This window comes from Lycium ferocissimum, chromosome 12 (assembly GCF_029784015.1).
Source record: "Lycium ferocissimum isolate CSIRO_LF1 chromosome 12, AGI_CSIRO_Lferr_CH_V1, whole genome shotgun sequence".
Taxonomy (NCBI): domain Eukaryota; kingdom Viridiplantae; phylum Streptophyta; class Magnoliopsida; order Solanales; family Solanaceae; genus Lycium; species Lycium ferocissimum.
Genome location: NC_081353.1, coordinates 6,564,665 through 6,590,482, shown reverse-complemented (window position 1 = coordinate 6,590,482; position 25,818 = coordinate 6,564,665). Strand labels below are relative to the sequence as shown.

The following is a 25,818-nucleotide window of genomic DNA, read 5'->3' as shown; positions in this document are numbered from 1 at the left end:
ACACTAGGCTAGAGTTAGTCTAGGTGTATTAGTTGTCCTTGGCTAGAGTTAGTCAAGTGGAGGTGCTTGCTGTCTAGGTGTATTAGTTGTCCTTGGCTAGAGTTAGTCAAGTGGAGGTACTTGCTATCGAAGCAATGCAAGTGAGGAGGGGCTACGGGGTTAGTTCCTAGATTACATAAGCGTTATTGTAAGGATGAGGGATTATGGGAGTTAGTTCCTAGCTTACGATAGAATTGTAACCTGAAGTTGCTCGTGAAGTGGAGTTGAAATACTACTGGGATAGGTCGTGATTTTTAATCCCTTGAGCAAGGAGTTTACCACGGTAAAATCTTGTGTTGACTCTCTTACTGCACTGTATAAGGAAACTGGTACACAACCAGGTCCCTCCATATATTGTGTTTCGTGGACGCATAGCCTGCAACACTTCTCTACCTTTGTTGAAGAAGCTTTGTCCTCAGTTTCAGAATATTTCTTCATTGAATTGTGAGTCATGTCAATTTGCAAACACCATCGCATCTCATTAGGTCCGAGGATTAATAATCGAGCTGAGTCAGCTTTTGAATTAATTCATTCTGATGTTTGGGGGGCATGTCCAGTGGTTTCCAAAACTGGGCATAAGTATTTTGCCACTTTTGTGGACGATTTCTCTCGGATGACTTGGATATATTTATGAAGAGTCGTATGAAGTGTTTACTCACATTTCTGCCTTCTATGCCGAAGTCAAAGCTCAATTCAATACCTCAGTACGTATTCTAAGGAGTGATAATGCTAAAGAATACATGTCAGAATTGTTGCATTCCTACATGAGACAACACGGTATGCTCCGTCAGTCTTCATGTTTTGATATACCATCTCAGAACGGAGTTGCTGAAAGGTAGAATAGGCATCTATTTGAGACAACTTGAGCACTTTTGTTCCAAATGAAGGTTCCTAAACAATTTTGGGCTGATGCAGTCTCTACCGCTTGTTTTCTGATTAATCGCATGCCATCTACTGTGCTTGTTGGTGACGAGCCTTAGAGTGTTATTTTTCCAAACAAGTCATTATTTCCGATGGAACCTAAGGTATTTGGAAGCACATGCTATGTTTGAGATGTTCAACCATCTGTTGCTAAGTTGGATCCCAAGGCTTTGAAGTGTGTTTTCCTGAGTTATTCTCGCCTTCAGAAGGGGTATCAGTGTTATTCTACTGAACTTGGGAAATATCTGGTTTCAACCGATGTAGTATTCTCAAAGACTACCCCATTTTTCTATGCACCTCCCGTTTCTACAAGTCAGGAGGAGGAAGATGAGTGGTTAGTTTATTAGGTCACCCGTGTTTTGATAGAACAATCGGATGTTGTTCCTACATCTCTAAGTTCTTCTATTGAGCTTCAGCACCTACTCCATCTGTGCCAGCAAGACCGCCAATTGTTCCAGTCTATTCGATGAGGGGGGAGGCCAATGATACTAGTCCTGCACCAGTTCAACTGTCAAATTCTCCTTCGCCTGATCAATCAGAAAACCTTGACCTCCCTATTGCTCTTCGTAAAAGGTACACGTACTTGCAAAGCCACATATTCCATTGCTAATTTTGTTTCATATGACCGTTTATCCTCCACGTCTAGATTTTTGATTGCTTCTCTAGACTCCATCACTATACCCAAAACAGTGAAAGAGGCTTTAAATCACCCTGGATAGTCTGATGGAATGCTTGATGAAATACATGCCTTAGAGGAAAAGCACAAGTGGGATTTGGTGGATTTTTTACCCAAGAAAAAGAAAGTAGTAGGATACAAGTGGGTCTTTGCAGTTAAAGTTAATCCCTGACGGCTCTAAAGGCAAGAATTGTGGCTAAAGACTATGCTCAAACTTATGGAGTTGATTATTCTGATACCTTCTCCCCTAGTAGCCAAGCTTACCTCTGTCCGCTCGTTTATCTCTTTAGCTACCTTTCAGAATTGGCATTTACATCAGTTAGATATCAAAAATGCATTCTTCATGGTGATCTCCATGAGGAGGTGCATATGGAGCAACCACCTGGTTTTGTTGCTCAAGGGGAGTATGGGAAAGCCTGTCATATGAAGAAATCATTATATGGACTGAAGCAAAGTATGGATAGAAGCAGAGTCCTCGTGCTTGGTTTGGCAAGTTTAGTGCGGTAATCCAGGAGTTCGGGCTGAAAAAAGCAATTGTGATCACTCGGTGTTCTACAGGCACTCAGTAGCTGGCCTTATATATGTCGATGACATAGTCATTACAGGAGCTGACTATGTAGGGATCTCTTCTCTCAAGTCTTTCTTGCATTCTAGGTTTCACACGAAAGACTTGGGTCAGCTTAAATACTTCTTAGGTGTAGACGTACTTAGAAGTAAGAAGGGAATCTTTTTGTCTCAGAGAGAGTATATCCTTCACCTACTTGCAGAAACTGGAAAGTTGGCAGTCAAGCCTTGTAGTACCCTGATGGTTCCTAATGTACATCTTACGAAAGATGGTGGTGATCCCATCGATGATCCAGAGAGGTACATAAGGTTAGTTGGAAAATTAAACTATCTCACTGTGACTCGTCCAGATATTTTTTGCAATAAGTGTCGTAACCAATTCATGTCTGCACCTACAGTTAAAACATTGGGTAGCTTTGGAATAGATTCTATGTCACTTAAAAAGAGCACCTGGACTCGGCATTTTATATAGCAATTATGGACATTCTCGCATTGAGTGTTTTGCAGATGTAGATTGGGCCGATCCAAAATTGGTAGAAGAACTACTACCGGTTATTGTGTCTTTGTTGGTGGAAACTTGGTGTCATTGAGAAGCAAGAAGAAAAATGTTGTGTCTCGGTTCAGTGCAGAATCTGAGTACAGAGCGGTGTCACGATCCACATGTGAGATCATGTGGACACATGATTGAAATTGGGTTAAAGCATCCTATTCCAGCAAAATTTTGGTGTGGTAATCAAGCTGCTATCCGGTATATCATGAAAGAACCAAACATATTGAGGTTGACTGTTATTTTATTCGTGAGAAGACTTAGCAGAACTTAATTTCCACTGGCTACGTGAAGACAAAAGAACAACTAGCTGATTTGTTGATAAAGACATTTATTGAAACTCGAGTTGATTACCTTTGTAACAAGCTCGGCATGATAAATTATCTATATTCCAACTTGAGGGGAGTGTTATAGAATCTCTATTTACTAGGCTGCAATTAACGCTTTCCTTGTATAGCATAGATTTGATAGATTACTATAGCATATTTCTAGAAATCAGGATATCTAGTTACCTTAATTAAGACATTCTTTGTCTGTATATGGACAGCTGAATCACTTCAATATATTACAAGAATCATTCTCCAATACTTTGTATTTCAGACATTTATATTTGCCAAGTAAAAGATGAAGATTATATATATACAACCTTTAGCCTTCTTGGTTTAACAAACACTAAATCTCACATATGAAATTCCAGCAATTAAAAACACACAAAAGTAAATTCTCATTTCTCGTAGGTACACCAAATCCTTACTGTAACAACATTATTGTTATATCATATAGGCGCCAGGGACGCCATATCAGCGAGAGTCCTTACTGTAATAATTTTTGCTGCACAATATTAGGAGCTGCAAAGAGAACAAAGCGCAAACTATACCCTATTTAACTCTATTTGCAGACCATCCCGCCTCCTGGGTAAAGCTACTACTGCCAGAAACAGTTGCATGAAGACTTGAATCCATGAGGAGGATGATTACTCTATATCTTTTCCTCTAGGAACTTGACCCTCTAGATTAACTCGATAGCTGCAATGCACAACCAACAGGAAGGATCTTAATAAGTTCGATTAAAAAACTACTCCTCTTTTTGTTTTTTTTTATAAATATAAAGTTTAGTAGACATAATGGTTTCAATTCAATATCTCATTTTCAATTGAAAGGTCTGAGTCAGGTTTGAGCTGTCTTCTCAAGATTTTTGGTCAACTATTTAAGTTGAAATTGAGTTCTTGAGTTATGGTTTTCTTTTGAAGCACCGTTTAGATTTTAATTGCCGAAGTTCATTCTTGTATATCATCCAACGACCAGTTTAAACAGGGGTCTCTATTATCAAAGTTACAAAAAAACTGCAGCAGATTATGGTGGAAAAACATATCTGAGCTTTTTTGGGTATGTTCTGGTGGAGAAGTGAGAAGCGAGTCTGGCGCCAGTGATGGAACTGGCTGTGGGCCGTGAAATTTTTCCGGCAAGGTAATCTATCAAGAAAGACCAGAGGAAAAAAAAAAAAAAGGAAAGAAAAAAAAAAGAGATACTAAACGTGCACAAAGGGAGTGTAAAACACACACTTTGCCATATCAGCAAAATGTGTAAGTGGTACACTTTTGGAAGAGTTTATGTGGTCAATGGGTCGTACCTTTAGTTCAGCTCTAAATAGAAAAATTAGACAACTTTAAGTGCCCGCATATGCATTCAGCCAAACACGAATGAACTATCTGGTACTTGATCAATTGTCGCTCCGACAGCATCTAAAAGCTTATTTAGTTTCCAAAAACTTACTTTATTCTTGTGGAAGAAGCGCGATCTCAATTTCTTGAAGTGACTTCCCCTTTGTTTCCATCACATTCCTCTTCACAAATACCACGGCCATCACACAGAAGGTGCCAAATATGGAGTATAATAGTTGTGGCCCAAGTTGGTCGAGCAAACGCAAGAACATCAGTCCAACAAAAAAGTTAACCACCTAAAGAAAGCAGCAGAGACAATTAAGAAAAGCAGTTGTAGAGATTTGTGTGCTCTCATTTTTTTTTTCCACTCCTCATTTCCCTAACTCAGCAATATAAATTGAACAATGGCATAATCTATCATCTGAACAGAGGTCTGATTCCGGTTGTAAATAGAAAAATGGAGAATTTGACAAGACTAATTACCCAGTGAACTGACATACAAAATGCCATAGCTTTAGCCCTAATCCGACTGGGAAATATTTCTGGGAGGAGGAGACCAGGAACTGGACCAGCTCCAACAGCAAATGTCAAGACAAACCTGCATAAGGAAGTCTCAAATGCATCATATTCAGTATTTTAATAGATGCTGTCATTACTGAATTTGACACACACACACACACACAGAGACAGAGAGAGAGAGAGAGACTAAACAACTTACTTGCCCTTCTTTAAAAAAAAAAAAAAAAAAAGGAAAAACCAAAAAGCACCCCCAGGTGAAGAAAATGAAAAGAAGCCTACAAGTAATGTTGTAAGTAAAGCCTACAGGTAATATATGTTGGGTCCATCCCTTATTTTAGGGAAGAAAACACTTCCCATGTTTTGAGGAAAAAACACTTCCCTTGTTTTAAGGAAAAAACATCTTCCTTGTATTTGGCAAATTGTCAAGTGCTTGCTTGAGTCACCAATGACATCAATAGGTTCATCTCACACCTATAAATAGGGAAGCTTTCTCATTTGCTAAACACCAAATTGAAAGACAACACATCCCAAAGAGAGAAAAATCTAAGAAAATACTCTTGGTGAAAGGCCTAAGTAAGAGAAGGTCTTTGAGAGAATTTTGTGTGGTAAAATTCTTGAGTGTCATTGGGATTGGGGTTGTGAGGTTGAGTGTTGTAAACACTTGTAATATTTCTTCTTTAATAAGATGCACGAAGCGTGGACGTAGCTCTCACATTGAGGGTGAACCACTATAAATCTGTGTGTGTATTTATTCTTCGCTTACATCACGGCGTAAGTAGGTTCTCCAGTTGTGACCCTCGATCTTTCACCGAATCTCGCTTACAAAAGTCGGATTTGGGATTTTAAAACCTAACAAGCGGTATCGAGCAACGGGTTGTGTTGTGATTTAGAAACGATGGGAGGCGAAGATGGTACGGAAATTGAAGATTATTTATATGGCAGTTCATGAACCTGCGAGTCCAAAACCGAGGGAGATGAAGCAAATTGGGATCTCTCGACGGACAAGTTCGAGTCATTCGGTGTGCAAAAGAACGTTGCTCGCAACGTGGCAAAGGAAAAGACCACCGCGGATATGATGAAGGTATTGTCGTATGTATGAGAAACCTTCGGCAAATAATAAGGTATTTCTCGTGAAGAAACTATTTCATCTAAAGATGATGGAAAATGCTCGTATTCAGATGAATTCAATACCATTGTAAATCAATTGTCATCGGTAAAAATTGATTTCGATGATGAAGTGCAAGCTGGTTGGCATCCTACCGTGTTAGTTTAGACAACGATGTTAGGGATCGTATCCTTGCGCGAGAGGTGCGCGAGGACGGTACCGGAGAGCGTCGACGAGTCTTACAGGATCGAAGTCGAGAATGGCGAGGGTCGATCCGGACCGGGACGAACACGTGAGTGGGCCCCGCGGAAAACCGAGTCAACGAGAAAAAGCTGTGAAGAGGGGGCTGGAATCTTGGCTGCGTTGTTGCTATCGGTTATCTTTTATAATGACAAAGCTGCGGCAAGTTTATTTAGCCGATGGAGAGCTAATTTGAAGATGTCAAATGGATCCTCGTGGAAGATTACAAAGTTAGATGTTCAAATTCTCGGTAGGTCGAACATAATCTATTTTGGTAATGGGTCTTGGAAGGTGGCGAAAAGGTGCTATGGTAGTTGGTAAGGAAAGAAGATTGGCACTCTGCATAACACAAAGAAGACGGATTTGTGGCATTGTCGAGTGGGGACATATCGACGGAATATTCTACAAATGGACATTAAGAGTTGCGTTCTCGGAAAACAAAAGCGAGTAAGCTTCTCAAATGCGGGCGGGGAGTTGAAGGTCGAAAAGGCCAATTAGTGCACACGGACGTGTGGGGACCTACTGCTTGTTCCTACTCTTGGAGGATCTGTACACGTGACCTTCGTTGATGATTCAACCGCCGATGTGTTTAGTGTATTCAAAAGATGGAAAGCCATGGTCGAGAATGAAACAAACCTCGAAAGTGTTTGAGGTCGACAACGGCGGAGAATACATTGATGGTGATTTCAAACGGTATTGTGCCGATAATGGAATCAAGATGATGAAAAGAATGAGCCATAACGAGCGTGCTCGGAGTATGAGAATACACTCGGGGCCATGCTCCACTTGGAAAGAAGTACGGGTGGCGAGAAGGTAAATCTTTCGTTTCGAAAGTGTTCAAACAGAAGCAAGCTTGATCCAAAATCGAGTTACTTTAGCACATTGGCTATGGTGACAGTTGGTTATCGATTTTGGGATGAACAAAATCGGAAGATCATCCGAGGGAATGTTGTCTTGATACAAGGAATCGGAAATAGTCGATTTGAGGGGACTTTCCGACACGCCCCAATGCTGTCATGCCAAATGAATCGACTAAGTGGGAGCGCGTGAAAGATGAGATGGACTCCTGTCGAGATACACACACACACACACAGAGAAGAATATGTGAGAAAGTTATCTTCAAAGAGAGAGAGAGAGAGACAAACAACATTGCGCGTACGATGGGAGTTGTCGACGATCTTTAATATCCGGAAAATGTTAATGCGACAACGGTGGTGATGTTGAAAGGCATCTGTGAACTTTACGAAGTATGAAACTAGGAAAGAGGCTGTGCGCGATCAAAGTGTGAAGACAAATTAAAATTAGTCTTCAAGTGGGAGACCCCTGTTGGAGTCCATCCACTTATTTTAGGGAAGAAAACACTTCCCGTATGTTTTTGAGGAAGAAAACACTAAGGAAGAAAACATCTTCCTTGTATTTGGCAAATTGTCAAGTCACCAATGACATCAATAGGTTCAATATATTTCTGCTTTGCTAAACACGCCAAATTGAAGAAGACAACACATCCCAAAGAGAGAAAAATCTAAGAGAAATGAGAGAATTTTGTGTGGTAAAATTCTTGAGTGTCATTGGGATTGGGGTTGTGAGGTTGAGTGTTGTAAACACTTGTAATATTTCTTCTTTAATAAGATGCACGCGCGTGGACGTAGCTCTCACGTTGAGGTGAACATTTATAAATCTGTGTGTGTTATTTATTCTTCGCTTAAATCACGGCGTAAGTAGGTTCTCTAAGGAGATTGGTATTTAAGTGGTCCAGTGTGACCTCCAATCTTTCTGGGAATGTTCACAAAAGTCGGATTTGGGATTTTAAATCCTAACAATATATCTTTCTTATCCGTTGTGTCCTTAGTAAGGAGTGAAGGGTACAAACTTGTGCATCCAGGTGAAAACATGACACAAGATTATCAAGATTCAAACAACTAAGGGCGCAACCGTGTTTTTAGTTCACATGTACTCTACTCTTAGAAGTTGATGTATTGAGTTTATCTTTTGGAACTGCAAGATGTAGGTGCTAATAAGAAATGTTCTAACAAAGTACCGATTTCACCGTAGATACTCTTACATATTCTAGCACTGGACATTAACCTGAACAAAACGATTTTAAGTCAAGGGACTACTCACAGCAGCATGCCACCAACAGAGAAGTAAAAAGCTCCATAATTTGATGCAACTCCACTTGAAGCAAACACTTGAAGGGCCATGGCTAAAGCCTGATTTATTCAACGCCCCAAACATGCCAAATTTCAGATATAAATATCCAACTATCTCAAATAGGGTAAAGAAACAAAAAAGAGATGTCTTTATCACCAAATTTGCCAATATAAGGCATCTGTGAACAAGAAAAAGGGGGAGAACTAAATAGAATAACAATAATTCAAGCAGTGCCGAACTATGGTCCAGAAAATCAATTCATATATTGAGCCACATAGGTTCTCTTTTTCTTCTGCTCAAGTAACTGAATGTATTAACAAAAGTAGCACCCCGGAGTACCCTATTACTAGAAAATACAATAATTGGTCACTAGTTAGAATTCTAGGATTGCGCCACATTAGCTCATTTTCGCCATCTTTATATCCTTCCAACAAACAATCAACTGCACCTGCCGCAAAGAACTCAGAAATTGGAAGATTCATCTCAATGCATATTTTCCTTGAGCTTACTGCATTTTTTAGGTAAGAAGTTGCTTTCCAAGTATTAATGATCTCAGTCAAGCAGGTATACAATAAGTAAGTTTTGACAAATCTGATTCTATTAAGATTGGATCAGATTCTGATTTGATTCTGATATGTTTTTGATATGATCAGATTCTAAATCATAATTAGACAGATTCTTATCTGGCTTAGTTTCCATTATTATATATTCTTGTTTCGTTAATTGTATATTTCCTAGTTAGGCTTCAGTTTTTGTGTATAAACACCTCTGTAATTGGTTGTATAGACACACTTGAGAACTAATAAAATCTCTCTTCTCGAAGTCTTCATGGTATCAGAGCTCGTGCCTTTTTAGGAGATAGAGTTTCCTCTCTCCCGCACTGTTGAGCCGCAGTAAAGTTTTTCTCTGATTTTCCTTTTGTTTTCTACTGTTCTAGCTTTTTTCTTGCCACCATGTCAGAAACTAATTCACAACTACGGATTAACCCTGTGAAACTTGATGGTAGTGGCACTTACCTTGCTTGGTCTAGATCCAGTTTATTATTTATCAAAGCTAGAAAGTTGCAGGGTACATTAATGGGGATAAGAAAAAACAAGCTTCCTCTGATCCCACATACAACCAGTGGGACTCAGAGAATTCGCTTGTCATGTCATGGCTTATCAACTCTATGCAACCCCAGATTACCTGACAATATCTATTGCTAGACACTGCTGAAAAAATCTGGAATGCAACTAAGCTCACCTACTCACGCATGGCGAATGATGCTCAGATCTTTGAGATCCGTAACAAAGTCCATGGCACAAAGCAAGGTGAGATGTCAATTTCTCATTATTTTTCTGAATTGAGTGGTTTGTGGCAAGAGCTAGATTATTATCAAGACTTCCAAGCAGATTGTACTACGGATGCAGTAAAGTTCCAAACACTGGTTGAAAAGGAGTGGATCTACGATTTCTTGCCCGGATCTACGATTTCTTGGCCGGTTTGAACCACGAATTTGACCAGATAAGGGTTCAAGTACTTGGTAAAACCCCTTTTCCTTCTCTTGAGGAAGCCTATTCCTATGTCTAGCAGGAAGAAAGCAGGAGGAGTGCTATGCTCTACACAACATAAGTAGAGAAGTCTGGGTTGACGGCTAGTGATTACACAACACCAATTGAGAAGTCTGGATTGAACGCTAGTGACTCTCGTGAGCACATAAAGGCTACCAATTATGATAAAGATCACTTACCTTGAGATTATTGTGGGAAGCCACACCATACCAAGGAAACTTGCTGGAAGTTACATGGTCGACTCTAGAGGTCGTGGAGGAAAACGAGTCAACTCAATGAGAGCTCAAACAAATTTGTCAGAGACAGTAGAGTCATCTAAGGAGACAACCTCTGGTGAATTTTCTCTCCTAGTGAACTCAAGCATCTCAAGTCCTTTTTGTCGCAACTTGACTCTTCCTCCGGTGCAACATGTAATTTGGTGAAGTCAGGTACTGCTTTTACTGCTCATCTTAATTCATGGATTATTGATTCTGGTGCGAATAGACACATGACAGGCTCCTCAAAAGAACTTCTTAACTACACTCCATGTCTAAAAACAGACAATGTTAGATAGCCGATGGTTCTCTTTCCCCAATAACCGGGACATGTTCTTTTTTTTGTGCTCCAAATATTAAGTTATCTTCTGTACTTCATGTCCCTCAGTTTCCAGTTAACCTTTTATCAGTCAGCGCCACCACCAAAGCTTTAAACTGCAAAATTGAGTTTTTTCCTGATTATTGTCTTTCAGGATCTTCAAACAGGGAAGAGGATTGGCAATGATAGAGTGCATGATGGCTTATATATGTTGGAGAGGAATCAAGGTGATGTTCTATGTCAAGGCTTTTTTTTGGAGAAAATAAGAATGTCAATCAAGAAATTATACGGTAGCATAGGCGGTTGGGGCATCCATCCTTTTGTATCTTAGAAAAATTATATCCTAGTTTGTTTTCTAGGATTCAGGTTGATTCTTTGTTTTGTGACGCTTGTGAGTATGCCAAACATACTAAAAACTCTTATCCGTCAAGTAATAGTAATAATAAAAGCACAATTCCTTTTATGACTATCCATTCTGATGTTTGGGGGCCTACTCAGACAGCCTTTGTGTCCGGTAGTCGATGAATGACTTGGGTTTACCTGATAAAAGCAAAAAGTGATGTATTTTCTTGCTTTCAATCTTTTCATAAGATGGTTTGCACTCAGTTTGAAACTAAGATAAAAAATTTGAGAACTGATAATTGCATCGAATACATGGATAGTCGATTTGGTACTTATTTGGAGTCTAACGGGATCATCCACCAAACTAGTTGTCCTTACACTAGTAAACAAAATGGAGTGAACGAAAAAATAGACATTTGTTGGAAGTTGCTAGATCCCTCATGTTCACTATGAATCTCCCAAAACCTTACTTAGCAGCTGCTTATCTTCTCAATAGAATGCCTCTCAAAGCACTCAATTTTAAGAGTCCTTCAGAGATTTTACGAGGGAATAGTGTCTATACTATTCCTCCAAAGGTGTTTGGGTGTGTTTGTTTTGTTCAGAGTAGGAATGCAGGAAAACTAGATCCGAGGGCCTTTAAATGTGTGTTTGTTGGGTATTCTCCAACACATAAAGGTTATCGGTGTTACTATCTTCCATCAAGGAAGTATTTTGTAAGTATGGATGTTACTTTTAGAGAATCTGAACCTTACTTCAATGGAACCCAATCACCTCCTCAGGGGTAGAGTAATGAAAGAGAAGAGGTGATACCTAATTTTGGATCTCTTGATGACATTACTCCAGGTGAGAGTTCCATTAGAGAGTGTTTAGGAGGAAACTGTAAGAAGTACTGCTCGGGGGAGACTACTGATCACAAAGAGACTATTGGACGTCTGGACAAACCTGATTTGATGAGATATTCAAGGAGAAACAGGAGCCAAGAAGCCATCATGCAACCTACTCCCTGCCAAGGGTCCTCCTCTTATGGTAAGTCATCTTTAATTTCTGATTCTTCTGCTGCTTTAGATAGACATATTGCTCAAAGAAAAGGGGTCAGATCCTGTACCAAACATCCTATTTCTAACTTTATGTCCTATGATTCCTTGTCCCCTTCCTATAGAGCCTTTGCCTTGTCATTTCCTCTATGTCTATTCCACAGGATTGGAGGGAAGCTTTCAAGGATCCCAAGTGGAAAGAAGCGATGTTTGAAGAAATGAAGGCTCTAGCAAAAAATAAGACTTGGGAATTAGTTGTTCCTCCACCAGATAAACAGTTGGTCGGCTGCAAGTGGGTGTTCACTATGAAACATAAAGCCAATGGTTCGATTGAGAGGTTCAAGGCCAGATTGGTAGCTAAGGGGTTCACTCAAACATATGGAGTGGACTACCAAGAGACATTTGCTCCTGTTGCCAAGATGAACACAATCAGAATCTTGTTATCTTGTGCAATCAACCTTGACTAGGAATTGCAGCAGTTTGATGTAAAAAATGCATTCTTACACGGTGACTTGGAAGAAGAAGTGTATATGGAGATTCCTCCTGGATTTGACAATGAAACAAGTCAAGGAAAGGTGCGTAAATTGAAGAAATCTTTATACGGGCTAAAACAGTCTCCCAGAGCATGGTTCGACAGATTCAGCAAAGCCATGTTTTCTTTTGGTTATCAACAAAGCAATGCTGATCATACTCTCTTTATAAGACCCGGTAAGATCACTCTTTTAATAGTTTATGTTGATGATATAGTGATGACAGGTGATGACAAAGAAGAGATGGGTCGGCTAAAGAAGCTTTTGGCTCATGAGTTTGATATCAAGGACCTAGGGAAGCTGCAATATTTCTTAGGAATTGAAGTGGCTAGATCAGGAAAAGGAATCTTCATTTCTGAGGAAATATATTCTAGATCTCTTGGAAGAAACTGGTATGTTGGGTTGTAAACCAGGAGGATCACCAATTGAGAGTAACCACCAGCTACAAGCAGGGATAGGAGAGTCGGTTGATAAACAAAGATGTTAGAGATTGGTTGGAAGACTCATTTATCTTTCACACACTAGACTTGACTTAGCATATGCAGTTAGCATGGTAAGCCAGTTCATGCAAGATCCTCGTGAGTCTCACATGCAGGCTGTCTAATGCATTCTGCGATATTTGAAATCTGCTCTTGGAAAAGGTCTTCTTTTCACCAAACATGGTCACCTCCATATAGAAGCTTTTACAGATACTGATTGGGCTGGATCTCTAGATGATAGGAGGTCTACTGGTTATTGCACACTTGTGGGGGGGGGGAACTTAGTCACTTAGAGAAGCAAGAAGCAAAGTGTAGTTGCTAGATCAAGTGCTGAAGCAGAGTATAGAGCTATGGCTCAGGGTTTCTGTGAACTTCTATGGCTACGAAAGCTACTAGAAGAACTGAAAATGTCTGGAGATAATAAATTATCCTTGTACTGTGACAACAAGGGAGCCATCAGTATAGCCCATAATCCAGTACAACATGATCGGACAAAACACATTGAAATTGATCGACACTTCATCAAGGAAAAGTTGACTGATTATACCTTGAGCCTGTTCCATGTGACATCCAGCAAGCAGCTAGCTCTAGCTGATGTTTTCACTGAAGGGCTTAGCAGTTGAACTTTTCACAACTTAGTTTGCAAGTTGAGCATGTGTGATATCTATGCACCAACTTGAGGGGGAGTGTTGACAAATCTGATTCTATTAAGATTGGATCAGATTCTGATCTAATTCTGATATGATCAGATTCTAAATCATAATTAAACAGATTCTTATCTGGTTTAGTTTCCATTATTAAAGAGATTTTATCTTGATTCCTTAATTGTATATTTCCTAGTTAGGCTTCCGTTTTGTGTATAAATACCTCTGTAATTGGTTGTATAGAAACACTTGAGAATTGATAAAATCTCTCTTCTCAAAGTCTTCAGTAAGGTATGTTACCATTCCAAAGAAACTCCAATGAAGGAGGACTTTCCTTCCTAATTTGTCCATCAGAAGCAAGGCCACAACTGACCCTGGAAAAACACGGAGAGGAGCAGAAAGTTAGCTGCAGACTTCGAAAATGAAACCATTAGACCAAATTGGAGAAACTTAAGTATACAGGGGATGATAGAAGAGGATGTTCACTAGTCTGTACCTGTCAAGTTTGCAATCCCAACAAAAACATTTGCCAGGTTCGAGGATACTCCCGCATGTCTAAATACAGTTGAAGAGAAATAAAACACAGCATTTATTCCTGATAGCTGTTGTAAAGCAAATAGGGTTGCCCCAATAAAAACAACTGCAAAAGGAATAGGTAAATGACAATGGACTTGGAAAATTAAAAATGGACTAAATAAATGAAGAAGATTCTACTGTGGCAGTATTAGAGATGCCAAAACTTCACTAATGCAAGAATAACTACCAACTCCAGGATTGTAAATAAGCAAACTGTAGAACTAAACCAGAAATTCATTTTCTTTACCTCTAGAATGCCGACCATAGAGCAATTCGGAGATCTTAACGCTTTCACTCTCATCCCCTCTATCCGACTTTGAAAGCTCCACCATTGCACTCTTAACGTGTGAGCTTCCTAGAAGCCTCTCAAACTGGACTTCAGCGTCGGCAAGTCTTCCTTGCTGCAGACAGCAGAAAATTAAGCAACTAACTTAATTAACTAGCATGATAAAGCCAGTTGAGCCTTGTTATACTGGGAGGTATCATCCCTTTTCGTATGGTATATTAGTGAATCAGTCAGTCTCTGGGAGAAAACTGCTGTGAAAAATCCCAGGGTAAAATAGATCTAAATGGAAAACCTATATTCCAAAACCATCTCAATAAGTTACTGCATTCATTGACCTACAGAGTAGAAATTTATACATGCAAGTTGCAAGTAAGCTACGTAGCCTTGTACCTGGGATTCAAAAACAATATTCCAAAACCAATAATGGTTTCATCTAATAAATATTTGAGCTCTCTCTGTAGAATAGTTTTATTCTTCTGTTCCCTTCCCTCGCACCTGCTTTATCTATTTGGGGATAGGGGTTGGTAGGAAATAGAGACAACTTTAAGTATGATGTAACACCTCGTGCCTTCGGGCTAAGGTTTGACTCGTAAGATGATAATATAATGGAACCAAGATGGGATGTAGAAAGTGTTCTTGAAAACTAATCAAGTCTATTACATCCCGTATCTTAGAATAAAGGTTAAGACTCGAATCGTTAGAGTTTCAGAGGAAATTTGAAGGTTTGAACGTTTTACGAAAGTGGCTGAGGGGCCTACTTCGGGAAACCATAACACCTTGATTCGTTGGGAATTTGGAAAAGGTTCCTTAATGAAAGTTGTAGTACATAGAAATGTCTTTCCATGCATATAGAGATCAGGCCAATCGGAGTCCGGATCAAGGAGATATGATCGTCTCAAAATGGCTAATAGAGAGGTACTCAGATTCGATAGAATCGGCTAAGTTTTCGGTAGGTCTGCCTTCTAGCCCAATTCAGTGAAAAATCTGTTAAGAATTTGAGAAAATTTAAGACATAAAAGTTGTAGCCCTTTGAAATACCTTTCCAACGGTATATTATGGAGGTCAACCGGATATCTCTAAAAAAAGTTATGGCCGTTTCTTGAGAGAAAGTCAGGCTCGCCAAAATCCTCGCCTTGGCCTCACTTTACTGGTTTGTGGCACCCCCAGATGGCCTGGCACGTCTAAATTCTCGCGAAGCAAGGCCTGGGGAAGTAAGTCAAGATGGATGTCCGACTCACGATTTTATATGTTTTGTGCTTATGTTCCTCTGGCTAATGTTTTAAACCATCTCGTCACTTGTCACAAAGGATGCCCTTTCTTTCACTAAGTACATATGTACTATTTATGATCAAGGTGACTTTCCACCCATGTCTTAGGTCCTTGACGAACGAAGTGTTCATGTAAATGACATGTTGCTTATGTCCCTATTCCCCATGTCATGCTATTCGCGTAATTACGTTTCATGTCATATTAATCACGTTTCCATGTACGCATGCTCTAAGTTACGTCCTTCATGTTCAATGTACCTATGTCCCGCCTATACTCTAAAATGAAGCATTTCACATAATTTGTACCCACGAATTCCTTTCCTCTACGATCCTTTATGATCCGCTCACGATAAGGGGATTGATGAACAAAAAGTAAGATAATCTAAGGTATTCACATCTACGTTTCAGAGCGAACAAGAGTTTCTTTCACACCCTATGGTGCTTATTTTTGGGAGTACTCTACTCAGATTTGACATACTCATGATATGCCATGCTCAAGTTTCACACTATATGTGGGATCCTATTTCTATTTTATGACTCATGTCGAACTCATTTGCACCAATTTGCGATTTTATTCAAGGCTTAAGTCGTACTCTTATCTCATATGTCTACCGTGGTTACATACGAACGTCTATGATCAAGTCTCTAAGTGTTCAGATCCCACCCGCGCTCAGTATTCAACCCTCATGTTGTAACAATCATGTTTCAGACATTCAGATCCCATGTTATGATACCTATGTTTACACGTATTCGTATCTCATTACAGTTTAGCACTTATGTATTCATGTCAGCCAGTCTTCATGTATTTATGTCCCACGTCATGCTCCTCACGCCCAGGTAATCATGTCATGTTCGTGCCTATTTTCCAGTACTCATGTCATTCGTGCCTACGAATTCTCTTCCAAGCCCAATGTATAGTAATCATGTAATCATTCAGCCAATATCCATGTGTTTAGGCCAGCTTAGTATTCATGTTAGCCACATTCAAGATTCAGTAATTACGATATAACACACCATGCGTATTAAGATACCCTGTTAGGTTGTGTTGGTATGTTGGTACTTTAGTTAGCTGGCAGGCGTTTGAGAAATGTCATGGAAGTCCGAATTACGAAGGAAGTCCTGCCATAATTTTTGTAAATTCCAGAGTTAGTAGTAATTCTTAACCACCATTCATAAATCGACGACAAATGTTTCACGATTCTCGTTCATGTAGGTACTACTCAGTTTCATGTTCCCATGTACATGTTTCGATGTAATCACGTATTCAGTTCTCATGATCCATGACCATGTTCCCACGTAATCATGTCAAGCTCTTATGTTTCAAGTCATGTTTCATCACGTTTATGTATTCATGCCATGTCCAGCCTAACTTCCAATCATGATCTATCATTCGACGACGAATGATCCCAAGGGAGAGATATTGTAACACCTCGTACCTTCGGGCTAAGGTTTGACTCGTAAGATGATATTATAATGGAACCAAGATGGAAGGTGTAGAAAGTGTTCTTGAAAACTAATCAAGTCCATTACATCCCATATCTTAGAATAAAGGTTAGACTCGTATTGTTAGAGTTTCAGAGGAAATTTGAAGGTTTGAACGTTTTGAGAAAGTGGCTGAGGGGCCTACTTCGGGAAACCATAACACCTTGATTCGTTGGGAATTTGAAAAAGGTTCCTTAATGAAAGTTGTAGTACATAGAAATACCTTTCCATGCATATAAGGATTAGGCCAATTGGAGTCCGGATCAAGGAGATATGATCGTCTCAAAATGGCTAATAGAGGGGTGCTCAGATTCGATAGAATCGGCTAAGTTTTCGGTAGGTCTGCCTTCCAGCCCAATTCAGTGAAAATCTGTTAAGAATTTGAGGAAACTTAAAACATGAAAGTTGTAGCCCTTTGAAATACCTTTCCAACGGTATATTAGGGAGGTTAACTGGACATCTCTACAAGAAGTTATGGCCGTTTCTTGAGAGAAAGTCAGGCTCGCCAAAATCCTCGCCTTGGCCTCACTTTACTGGTTTGTGGCACCCCCAGATGGCCTGGCGCGTCTAAATTCTCGCAAATCAAGGCCTGGGGATGAGCCAGGACTTATATAAATACAACACTTAGCTTCTAAAAATCAGTTTTTCACATTCTTCAAGCCCTAGTACGAAGTTCTTCTCTCCCTGCCATTAGAATACACCAATTTAAGTCTATTCCAACCATTCCAAGTGAATTCTAACATGTGGTGCCATAATCTAACAATGAAATCATTGCTCTTAACATAGGGTTTTCAAGAAAACCCATTTAAAGGACTCAAGACTTAAACCTTGAAACTCTTCTTTCAAAATCAGATTGTTAATACAAGTTTGGAGCATTACCAGGTATGTAGGGTTACTATCTACGTGTGGGAACATATCTTCCATAAAGTGTGAATTTATACAAAACTAAGGTTTTTAACCATGTTTCTGATAACCCTATGTCCATGTACCATGCTATACTAAGTATTGAAGTATTATTAATCCATTATTGAGTTCTTGATATTTCATTATGATTATTGACAATCTGTCCATAATCCATGAAAACCCATACTTTGCATTCCATGGGGTTCTTACATACAAGTTATAATTTATTATGTTTATTTTCAAGAAAATACTCGATATGCTTTACACGTTTTCATGCAAGAATACTATGAGGTGATATCCATGTACATGCAAGTTATGATTTATGAAAACCATGGGCTCAAGTGCCACTTATTTTCCATGTTCATGTTTTAAGGAGTTGCGCGGATTAGAAACCTTGCGACGACTGAAACTATGTTAGCCACCGTGAGGATGAGGATCGCTCCTTTATGTTTAGGACGATTCCTTAATAATGATTGGATCCTTTCATGTTATATTTATATCTCATATCCCCTAGCAAGGTATGGGAGCTTTCTTTGGTAAGTGCAAGTACTAGAACCATATTGTCAATTATATTTATACTCTCCCTACTAATAATGTTTTACTCGTATTATATCCATATATATTCGTGTGCGTGACCGAGCTTCGGTTTCGGTTTCGGTTTTATGATGTTATTTCCACGTCACATGTTATTTCATTCAGTTGTTTTACATACCAGTACATTCAATGTGCTGACGTCCCCTTTTATTGTCGGAGGCCTGCATTTCACGATGCAGGTACGGATTTACAGGACGACGCATCAGCTCAGTAGGATTTGCTTGTATCAACCTATTGGTGAGCCCCATCTCCTTCGGGGTTTAGTCAGTCATTTACCCTATAGTAGTTATGCATTAAAGGTACGGCGGGGCTTCCCGGCAAGTATGATTTCATTTCGGACTCATGATAGAGTTTCATAGACTAGACTAGTCGTTATGTCATGTCGATATTCAGAGTCGTATAGCCATCTTTCGCTCATTCATGTTATTTCCGCACTCATGTTTAAACAAGTATTTCTATTAAGTATTATGACTTGTTATGTTTTATAAAGGCTCATCATGCATTTACGATATATTCCGCTTATGATATGCCTCGTAATGATTCAGCAAGCCATGTGGTTCGCTCGGCACATGTAGTAAGGCACCGAGTGCCGTGTTTCGCCCAGGCCATGGTTCGGGGAGTGACATATGACCATACAGGTGAGTTCACTTGTTGAATTTGTACATCTAGAATATAAATTAGCTTAAACCTTACGAAAAGAGCAATGGAGAGGAGCAAAAAGGTAAAAAGGCAAGTTGTGATGCAACCATTTATGAGCAAGGTAGCATAATTATAAGAAAGCAAATGAAATGGGACTTGAGAAGATATGGGACAGCCAGCAGAATTTTCAGCGCCAAAGGAATTCACTTATTAGATTTATACATCTACATATGGATTAGCTTAGAGACCCTAGCAACTATCGCAACCTAGAAATGAGTCAGAGGTTGCACGTAGAGAGTAATCATCTTAAAAGTGCAAGAGACGCATAAATTAGAATACCTTGTATAGCCAATGAGGAGATTCAGCACAAAACATCATAGCAATTGCAAGTATTGCAGCCGGAATAGTAGACACCCAAAAGCATGCACGCCACCTGTACGTATTAGAACACATAATGAGCTCAGATACAACTTCATTCCTACTAAAAACAAGTCACTTACAGAAGTTTTCCCACAAGATATACTATTTGTCTTACCAACCCACTATATTCTTGACGGGGATCCCTATAACAAGAGCTGCCATCAGCCCAAGACATGTTGCTATTTGAATTAAACTCCCACAAGTACCCCTCACATGAGCAGGAGAAACCTGCATTAATATCAAGAGTTTTAACAGAATTTGAGAAGGTATGAAATAACTAAAAGCATCATACCCTAAAGCTGATAGTAGCTTTACCTCTGCTACGTAAAGAGAAGCAACAGGAGGACCCACGCCCAATCCTAATCCCACTAAAAATCTTCCTGTAAGCATGCTTGCTTGAGTTTTGGCTGTAGCACTGGAAAATGCATGTGTCAGTACCAGAGCAAATCTGTAACTATTAGTGGGACTAGCAAAGCATCTTTTCGAAATCCTAAGTCAAGATCACCAGGACTCAGAAACTTACATAAAAGCATTTTCAAACAGAAGGAAAATGACCAACAGAAAAAGAGAAGAAAATTCAATTCCCAAGCAAAGGGTGCTGGAGTAACTCTAAGTGATTTAAGTCTTCCAGAGCGTTATTAAAAGTTCTAATTTCACAAATGCACGGTATCCAGTCGAAAAGAACTCTCCCTCGTAAGCAAACCAGCACTAAACTATGTATATAGTATTATATGACGTAATTTTTAATTACCTGAAAAAGCATACTGTGTGTTGCGAAGAGGAAAAATAATTTAAAGAGGAGAGAAAGAAAGCAAGATGATTTGATTTGAGGGCAGGGGAGAAGAAAGAACATGAGTTCACTTGAGATGTCAAAAAGCAACATTAAGTTATTCAATTTCGCCCCAAAAAAAAAAAAGTTCATACATTCAACCAACACCTCCACCAGCTTCTTTCAAGTGAACTACAAAGGCTTCCACAGAGTACTTCATAATGATCACTACCTAGCGTAAGCATACCATCTGATTGACAATATACACTAAGACACCAGAAGGTAAATGCACATAACTGAACAAACTACAAAGCAAAATTTCTTATGTAAGAGGAATAAACCCTTTTCCAAGTATTATCCTCAATGGGCTATGTACATGTTTCTGAAGTCACTACTATAAGCTTTAGTGTCTACCACATGCAAGCAATACTGGCTTCGGGTGCAAGAAGGTTAGAAGAACTAGACATTTGTCGTAACCCAGAAGACCTGACTGCAAAATGAAGAGTTGAGGCGAGTGTTCAATCAAAAAGAAATATGCAATTAGAACTTCAGTTACCCAGATTGACAGCGAGAAACTTACTCATGAAACTTGATGAACAAAAGAAAAATGGCCAGAAATTGCACTATTACAATAGACCCAACCATGGCCACGGGTCTTTTTGGGACATCTCTTTATCTTTTTATATTCATCAAATGGAGATATAGTTTCTTCCCAACGGCACTCTTTTGAAAAGTTAATGTTGTGATGTATTTTTTTTTTCCTTTTCTAATCATTTGGGCAGTCCTTTCAGGATATGGCACAGTTTCAGCTTACCGAGGACGTGACCTTAGATAGGAGGTTGTGGAGGACTCAGACTAGGATAGAAGGCTAGGTTGCTTATCCTTTCACCATAGTAGTTGTAGTTTTGCTCATTCGTTTATTGCCATTTGATTTCTGCTTATATTTGTTGGGCCTTTGTACTTTGATTATCTTATTTATCTATGGTAGTTAATGCTCCTTTCTACCATGACTTTCTCGCTTTTGTTATTCCTCGTTTTCATATTGTTTTTGATATGCTTGGCCCTATCTGACCTTTTGTCGTGTTTTCCTCTTGTTTTCCTCTCTTGAGCCGAGGGTCTTTCGGAAACAGCCGCCCTACCTTTCAAGGTGGGGGTTAGGTTTGCGTACACTCTACCCTCCCCAAACCCCACATGGTGGGATTCTACTGGGCTTGTTGTTGTTGTTGTTGTTGTCGGGCAGTCCTTTCAGAGAAAAATCTCTCAGAACTAGAGTTCCTGCAGATTCCTTCTTAAGAAGATACCCAAGTAACTTTTACACAGACCTTGCCTAAATCATGGACCTCTTTCTTTTCATAAACTCTTCAGTGCACTGACTTTCTAATGAATCTTTATCGGGAACATTATCAGCAACAGCCTTCCTTAGACGAAGAGCCTGTAAGACCTCTACAGCTTAATGCCAAAACGAACATGGCAATTTCTCCTAAAACCTAGTAAGCAATTCAGCCATCTTTCTAAATTACAAGTAGAACACAAAAGAGATTGTATTAAGAAACACAACAAACTCGTTACTACAGAAAGAACCTTTAGTCCACCCAAACCATGGATATAAGCATTGGAGTAAATTTGGACTTTACCATAATGAAGCACCCATAAGCATAGGCAATGAGCACAACTGAAAGGCTCGACGACGGCCAACTCCATCAGCAATCCAACCACTAATCAGGGATCCAGCAAAGGCAGCACCCAGAAGAGTACTCACCACCAGACCTTCATTCAGAGGAAAATGTTAAACTTGTAATTCCAAGAAAAATGACAGATGTTCCAAAAGAATAGAATGTTAGGTACCTTCGGCCAATGTATCCCCGCTGAAGCCAAGATCAACTGAAATGCTTTCAAGTGGTTCATTCACCACCCTGCAGAGGAGACAGGAACAAGACAAATTTCTCTTAAATCAACGAGAAAATCTCTGAGAATAATCGCCAGAACTAACCAAAGAAAATACTCAAGATTATAGAAAGAACATTGTAGAGAAAAGAGTATAATTTCCAGAACTGACCCAAGATGATAGCCAAACAGAAATGCAACTATTGTTGCCACAAGTACATGTGGACACGAATATTTCCAAGAAGGATTTGTCATCTCTTGCTCTACACCATTCTGAAGAAGATCTAAGTTGAAATGCAAGAATTCAAAACAACATTAGAAAAAGAATCATAATGAGAAAGAAAAATCATAAGAGATCCTTTTAGCTCTGCTTTTTTTTTTTTTTTTTCCTTTCCATTTTAATTGGTTGTGCAAAGGAAATGCAGCCAGAATAGCATATATACAGATATACTATTAAAATTACAGTACTGTTTCTTGAAAAACGCACCCGGCAGATCCAAGGAACAAAATATTACCTAGTTGAATAATCCTCTTCTAATAGATTTCTAAAATTAGTGCACAAGATAAGACGCAGTGCTAGTAACAAGAGAGTGGACACACCTGAATCGGCTTCGACATCAGAATTCATGGAATCCCTGGATGTCATGCGCTTATATATTGAGGATGAAGCACCCAAGTGTCCCCACATACCACAACTGAGCTGTTAAAGAGAACCAAAATCACTCAGTGTCACATAATGGTAATCCAAAGCAATGGTAAGGGCTTGCTACCTTTATTAAGAAGCTGTTTTATATTACAATAAAAGAGATAAATCATTTTTAACTCCAGAGAATAAATCATTCCAAAAGACTAAAGGACAGGGGAATCACATCTAATGAAGTACAGAGAGGTACATACCAATAGCAACTGAAAAAGCAAGTTTGGCATAAATTTAGTAAAAGGTTAAGAAATCAAAATTACAATTTCTCTGATAAAAACAAACATCAGAATTACATTTAAGATACCAAGTGCTTATTTCGTTCACTGTCTGTGATGTAATGAGGAGGTATCTGAAAGACTCCAACCTTCATCCTATGCTTGGATGGAGAAAAGTATTCTTGAGGTCAGTCACTTTTTCTGAAATAGGAGACTATTTTAAACTGGTTAGTGGGATTAATGATCCCAAAAAGAGAATTTGCACTACTATCGCCTTAACACTGATTACCAAGCAGGAATGAAACCATCTTTCTAGGCTAAATCTTTCCTAAAGGCCAAACATATATTTTCGATAACCTTTTTCAAACTGGGATAATGGGCCCGCCCCTCTACCCTTCTCCACATAAATACCATCCTTTTGTCCAGGCCAGGGTTCGAACTCGTGACGTGCGCCTAAGGCTAAACATATATCATACACCAAATTGTTACTATTCTTCTTGTTTTCTGTTAGTATTTGGTTTTTATTGTGTTAGACAAAATATTATTCTGCTTAGAATTTCACTAACAACATCTTTCTACTACTACTACTACCACCACCCCCACCACTACGCCAAACATGGAATAGAACTAGTCCAAGGATAACTCCTGTACTCCTATGGGATTTCTCATCCAACCTGCTCGAACCAAATATGTACTATGACTGATAGGGCAGAGATAAACAGCTTAAATATAACTACTAATTAAATTAAGCAGCATTCCATATCCTCTTTCTCAACGTCCAAACAGGATAAAATCCCCCAGAAATCCTAAAATCTTGTGTTTAAACAAAAACAAAGTACTAATAAGTACATCAATTACTGTCGATATTCAAACTCTACTGTAAGTAGGCATCATGCTAGATTTCTCATCACCAAAGCTCAAGCATGCTTATATAATTCTAAACATCAGAACACACTATAATCATATTCAACTTACACAAGAAAAAAAAAAAAAAAGTACAGTACTCCCTCCATCACAACTCACGTGGCATCTTTCGAATTTCGAGATTCAAACAAGCCTTCTTTTGACCATAACTTTTTCATATATCTTTTAAATATTTTAAATTATCAATTATTGTGACATAGTTTTTCTTTTCATGTAATTTCCAAATATATAAATTTTATTTCAAAATACTTAAAAATCTCTTTTCCGAATTCCCATCAACATTAAACTGTTTGACGTGGCACATAAATTGATACAGAGTAGTATATAAGCATAAAAAGAAAAGTGTAATTGATACAGAGTAGTATATAAGCATAAAAAGAAAAGTGTAAGGAATTCGTGAACATTCAATATAAACAGTTTATCTAACGATTTATACCTTCATTTACCTTTCTCTTACTATCCGATCATCCAACGATGAGAGAAAAAATATCCAATCAAAGTAAAAGCAACCGCTAGAAGAGTCCTCGTTTCACTGAAACTTCTGGAATAACTCTATCTTTAGATGCAATTATAGAAAAAGAATTTGAAAATTTGATTTTTTTTAAACAGTGATCTGTGGTTTTTAAAACCCTTTTAAAAAAAAAAATTAAAAAATGATTTTTTTTTAAATATGGAAAAATGGATTTGTTAAAAATATGCTAATAAAATGTCTTAAAAATCGATTTCATTTTCTTAGGACCTGCTGTGATTGTTGAAGAAGACACTGCACCTATATAAGTAGTATTATTTTGTCCATCTCTTAACCTTTTCTTTTGTCTTATTATTATTATTTTCTAAGTTTAGGGGAGGGATAATCTTCGGAGAAAGGTAATTCTTTTTGGAGGAGTCCATCTCTTAACCTTTTCTTTTGTCTTATTATTATTTTTTCTTCTTCTTTTTGGAGGAGCGTGATATTCTTTCTAAGTAGTAATAATAATCATGTTTTATTAAGAAAGTGAAATTGGAAGAATATTAATTAATTAATGGCTGCTTTGTGCTTTTTCTAGAATTCAAGTCCGATCTCTGTGGTGTTCGAGAATGATGCCTCTGCCACGTGTTGTTGGTTAACATATCAACCGAATATAAGGATGGCACAGTCGATCACTTCCCAATGTGGTGAGTGCTGACATGTCTTTCCATTGTATGTAATTTGTGACTTGTGAAGAGACTAGCGGGATGTTGGCACGGGCCCAATGTCTTAGTTTGCATTAGCTAAAGCTGCAAAAACTTTATACATAAACATAAAAAATGTTGCTAGTTCGGGCCCTACAATTTATGTTAGAGTGCGTGTCTTGTTTCAACTTATTTGATCCAATTTTTTAAGTTTGTTTGAGGAAATTATCTCTTGCAAATTCAGAAGTAACTTAACTTAATTTTTTGTTTTACTCTTGACAACAAGTTTTATTGTGAAAAATTTATCACATATTCAATAGCACAAGTTTGAAAAGCCTGCAACCACATATGTTGTTTTGTAATTATAATCCCACTTGTGGAATTACACTCGATATACTGTTGTTGTATTATATTTATGATCACAAATTTCAA

At 38.6% G+C, this 25,818-nt stretch overlaps 1 protein-coding gene across 13 annotated transcripts; it reads right to left on the bottom strand.

Annotated features, from left to right (window-relative positions):
* Window positions 1-3,350: 3,350 nt before the first annotated feature.
* LOC132041133 (probable plastidic glucose transporter 2) lies at window positions 3,351-24,991 on the bottom strand. 13 transcript variants are annotated; one of them, XM_059431933.1, is made up of 15 exons: window positions 23,400-23,682; window positions 22,996-23,095; window positions 22,568-22,679; window positions 22,357-22,424; window positions 22,146-22,278; window positions 20,058-20,157; window positions 19,858-19,970; window positions 19,662-19,755; window positions 14,398-14,551; window positions 14,071-14,214; window positions 13,824-13,948; window positions 8,393-8,481; window positions 4,891-5,005; window positions 4,520-4,703; window positions 3,351-3,772 (listed from the first exon to the last, which is right to left on the bottom strand). In XM_059431933.1, the coding sequence occupies exons 1-14, from the start codon at window positions 23,463-23,465 to the stop codon at window positions 4,521-4,523; spliced, it is 1,596 nt and encodes a 531-aa protein (XP_059287916.1). In that variant the 5' UTR covers window positions 23,466-23,682; the 3' UTR covers window positions 3,351-3,772; window position 4,520. The 13 variants fall into 13 exon arrangements, 11 of the variants coding, with proteins under 11 accessions (XP_059287916.1, XP_059287923.1, XP_059287918.1 ...); XR_009410915.1 differs by lacking the exon at window positions 3,351-3,772 and adding an exon at window positions 4,002-4,218 and having other exon boundaries at window positions 4,377-4,703; XM_059431935.1 differs by lacking the exons at window positions 3,351-3,772; window positions 23,400-23,682 and adding exons at window positions 24,671-24,847; window positions 24,974-24,991 and having other exon boundaries at window positions 4,269-4,703.
* Between the last annotated feature and the right edge of the window lie 827 nt (window positions 24,992-25,818).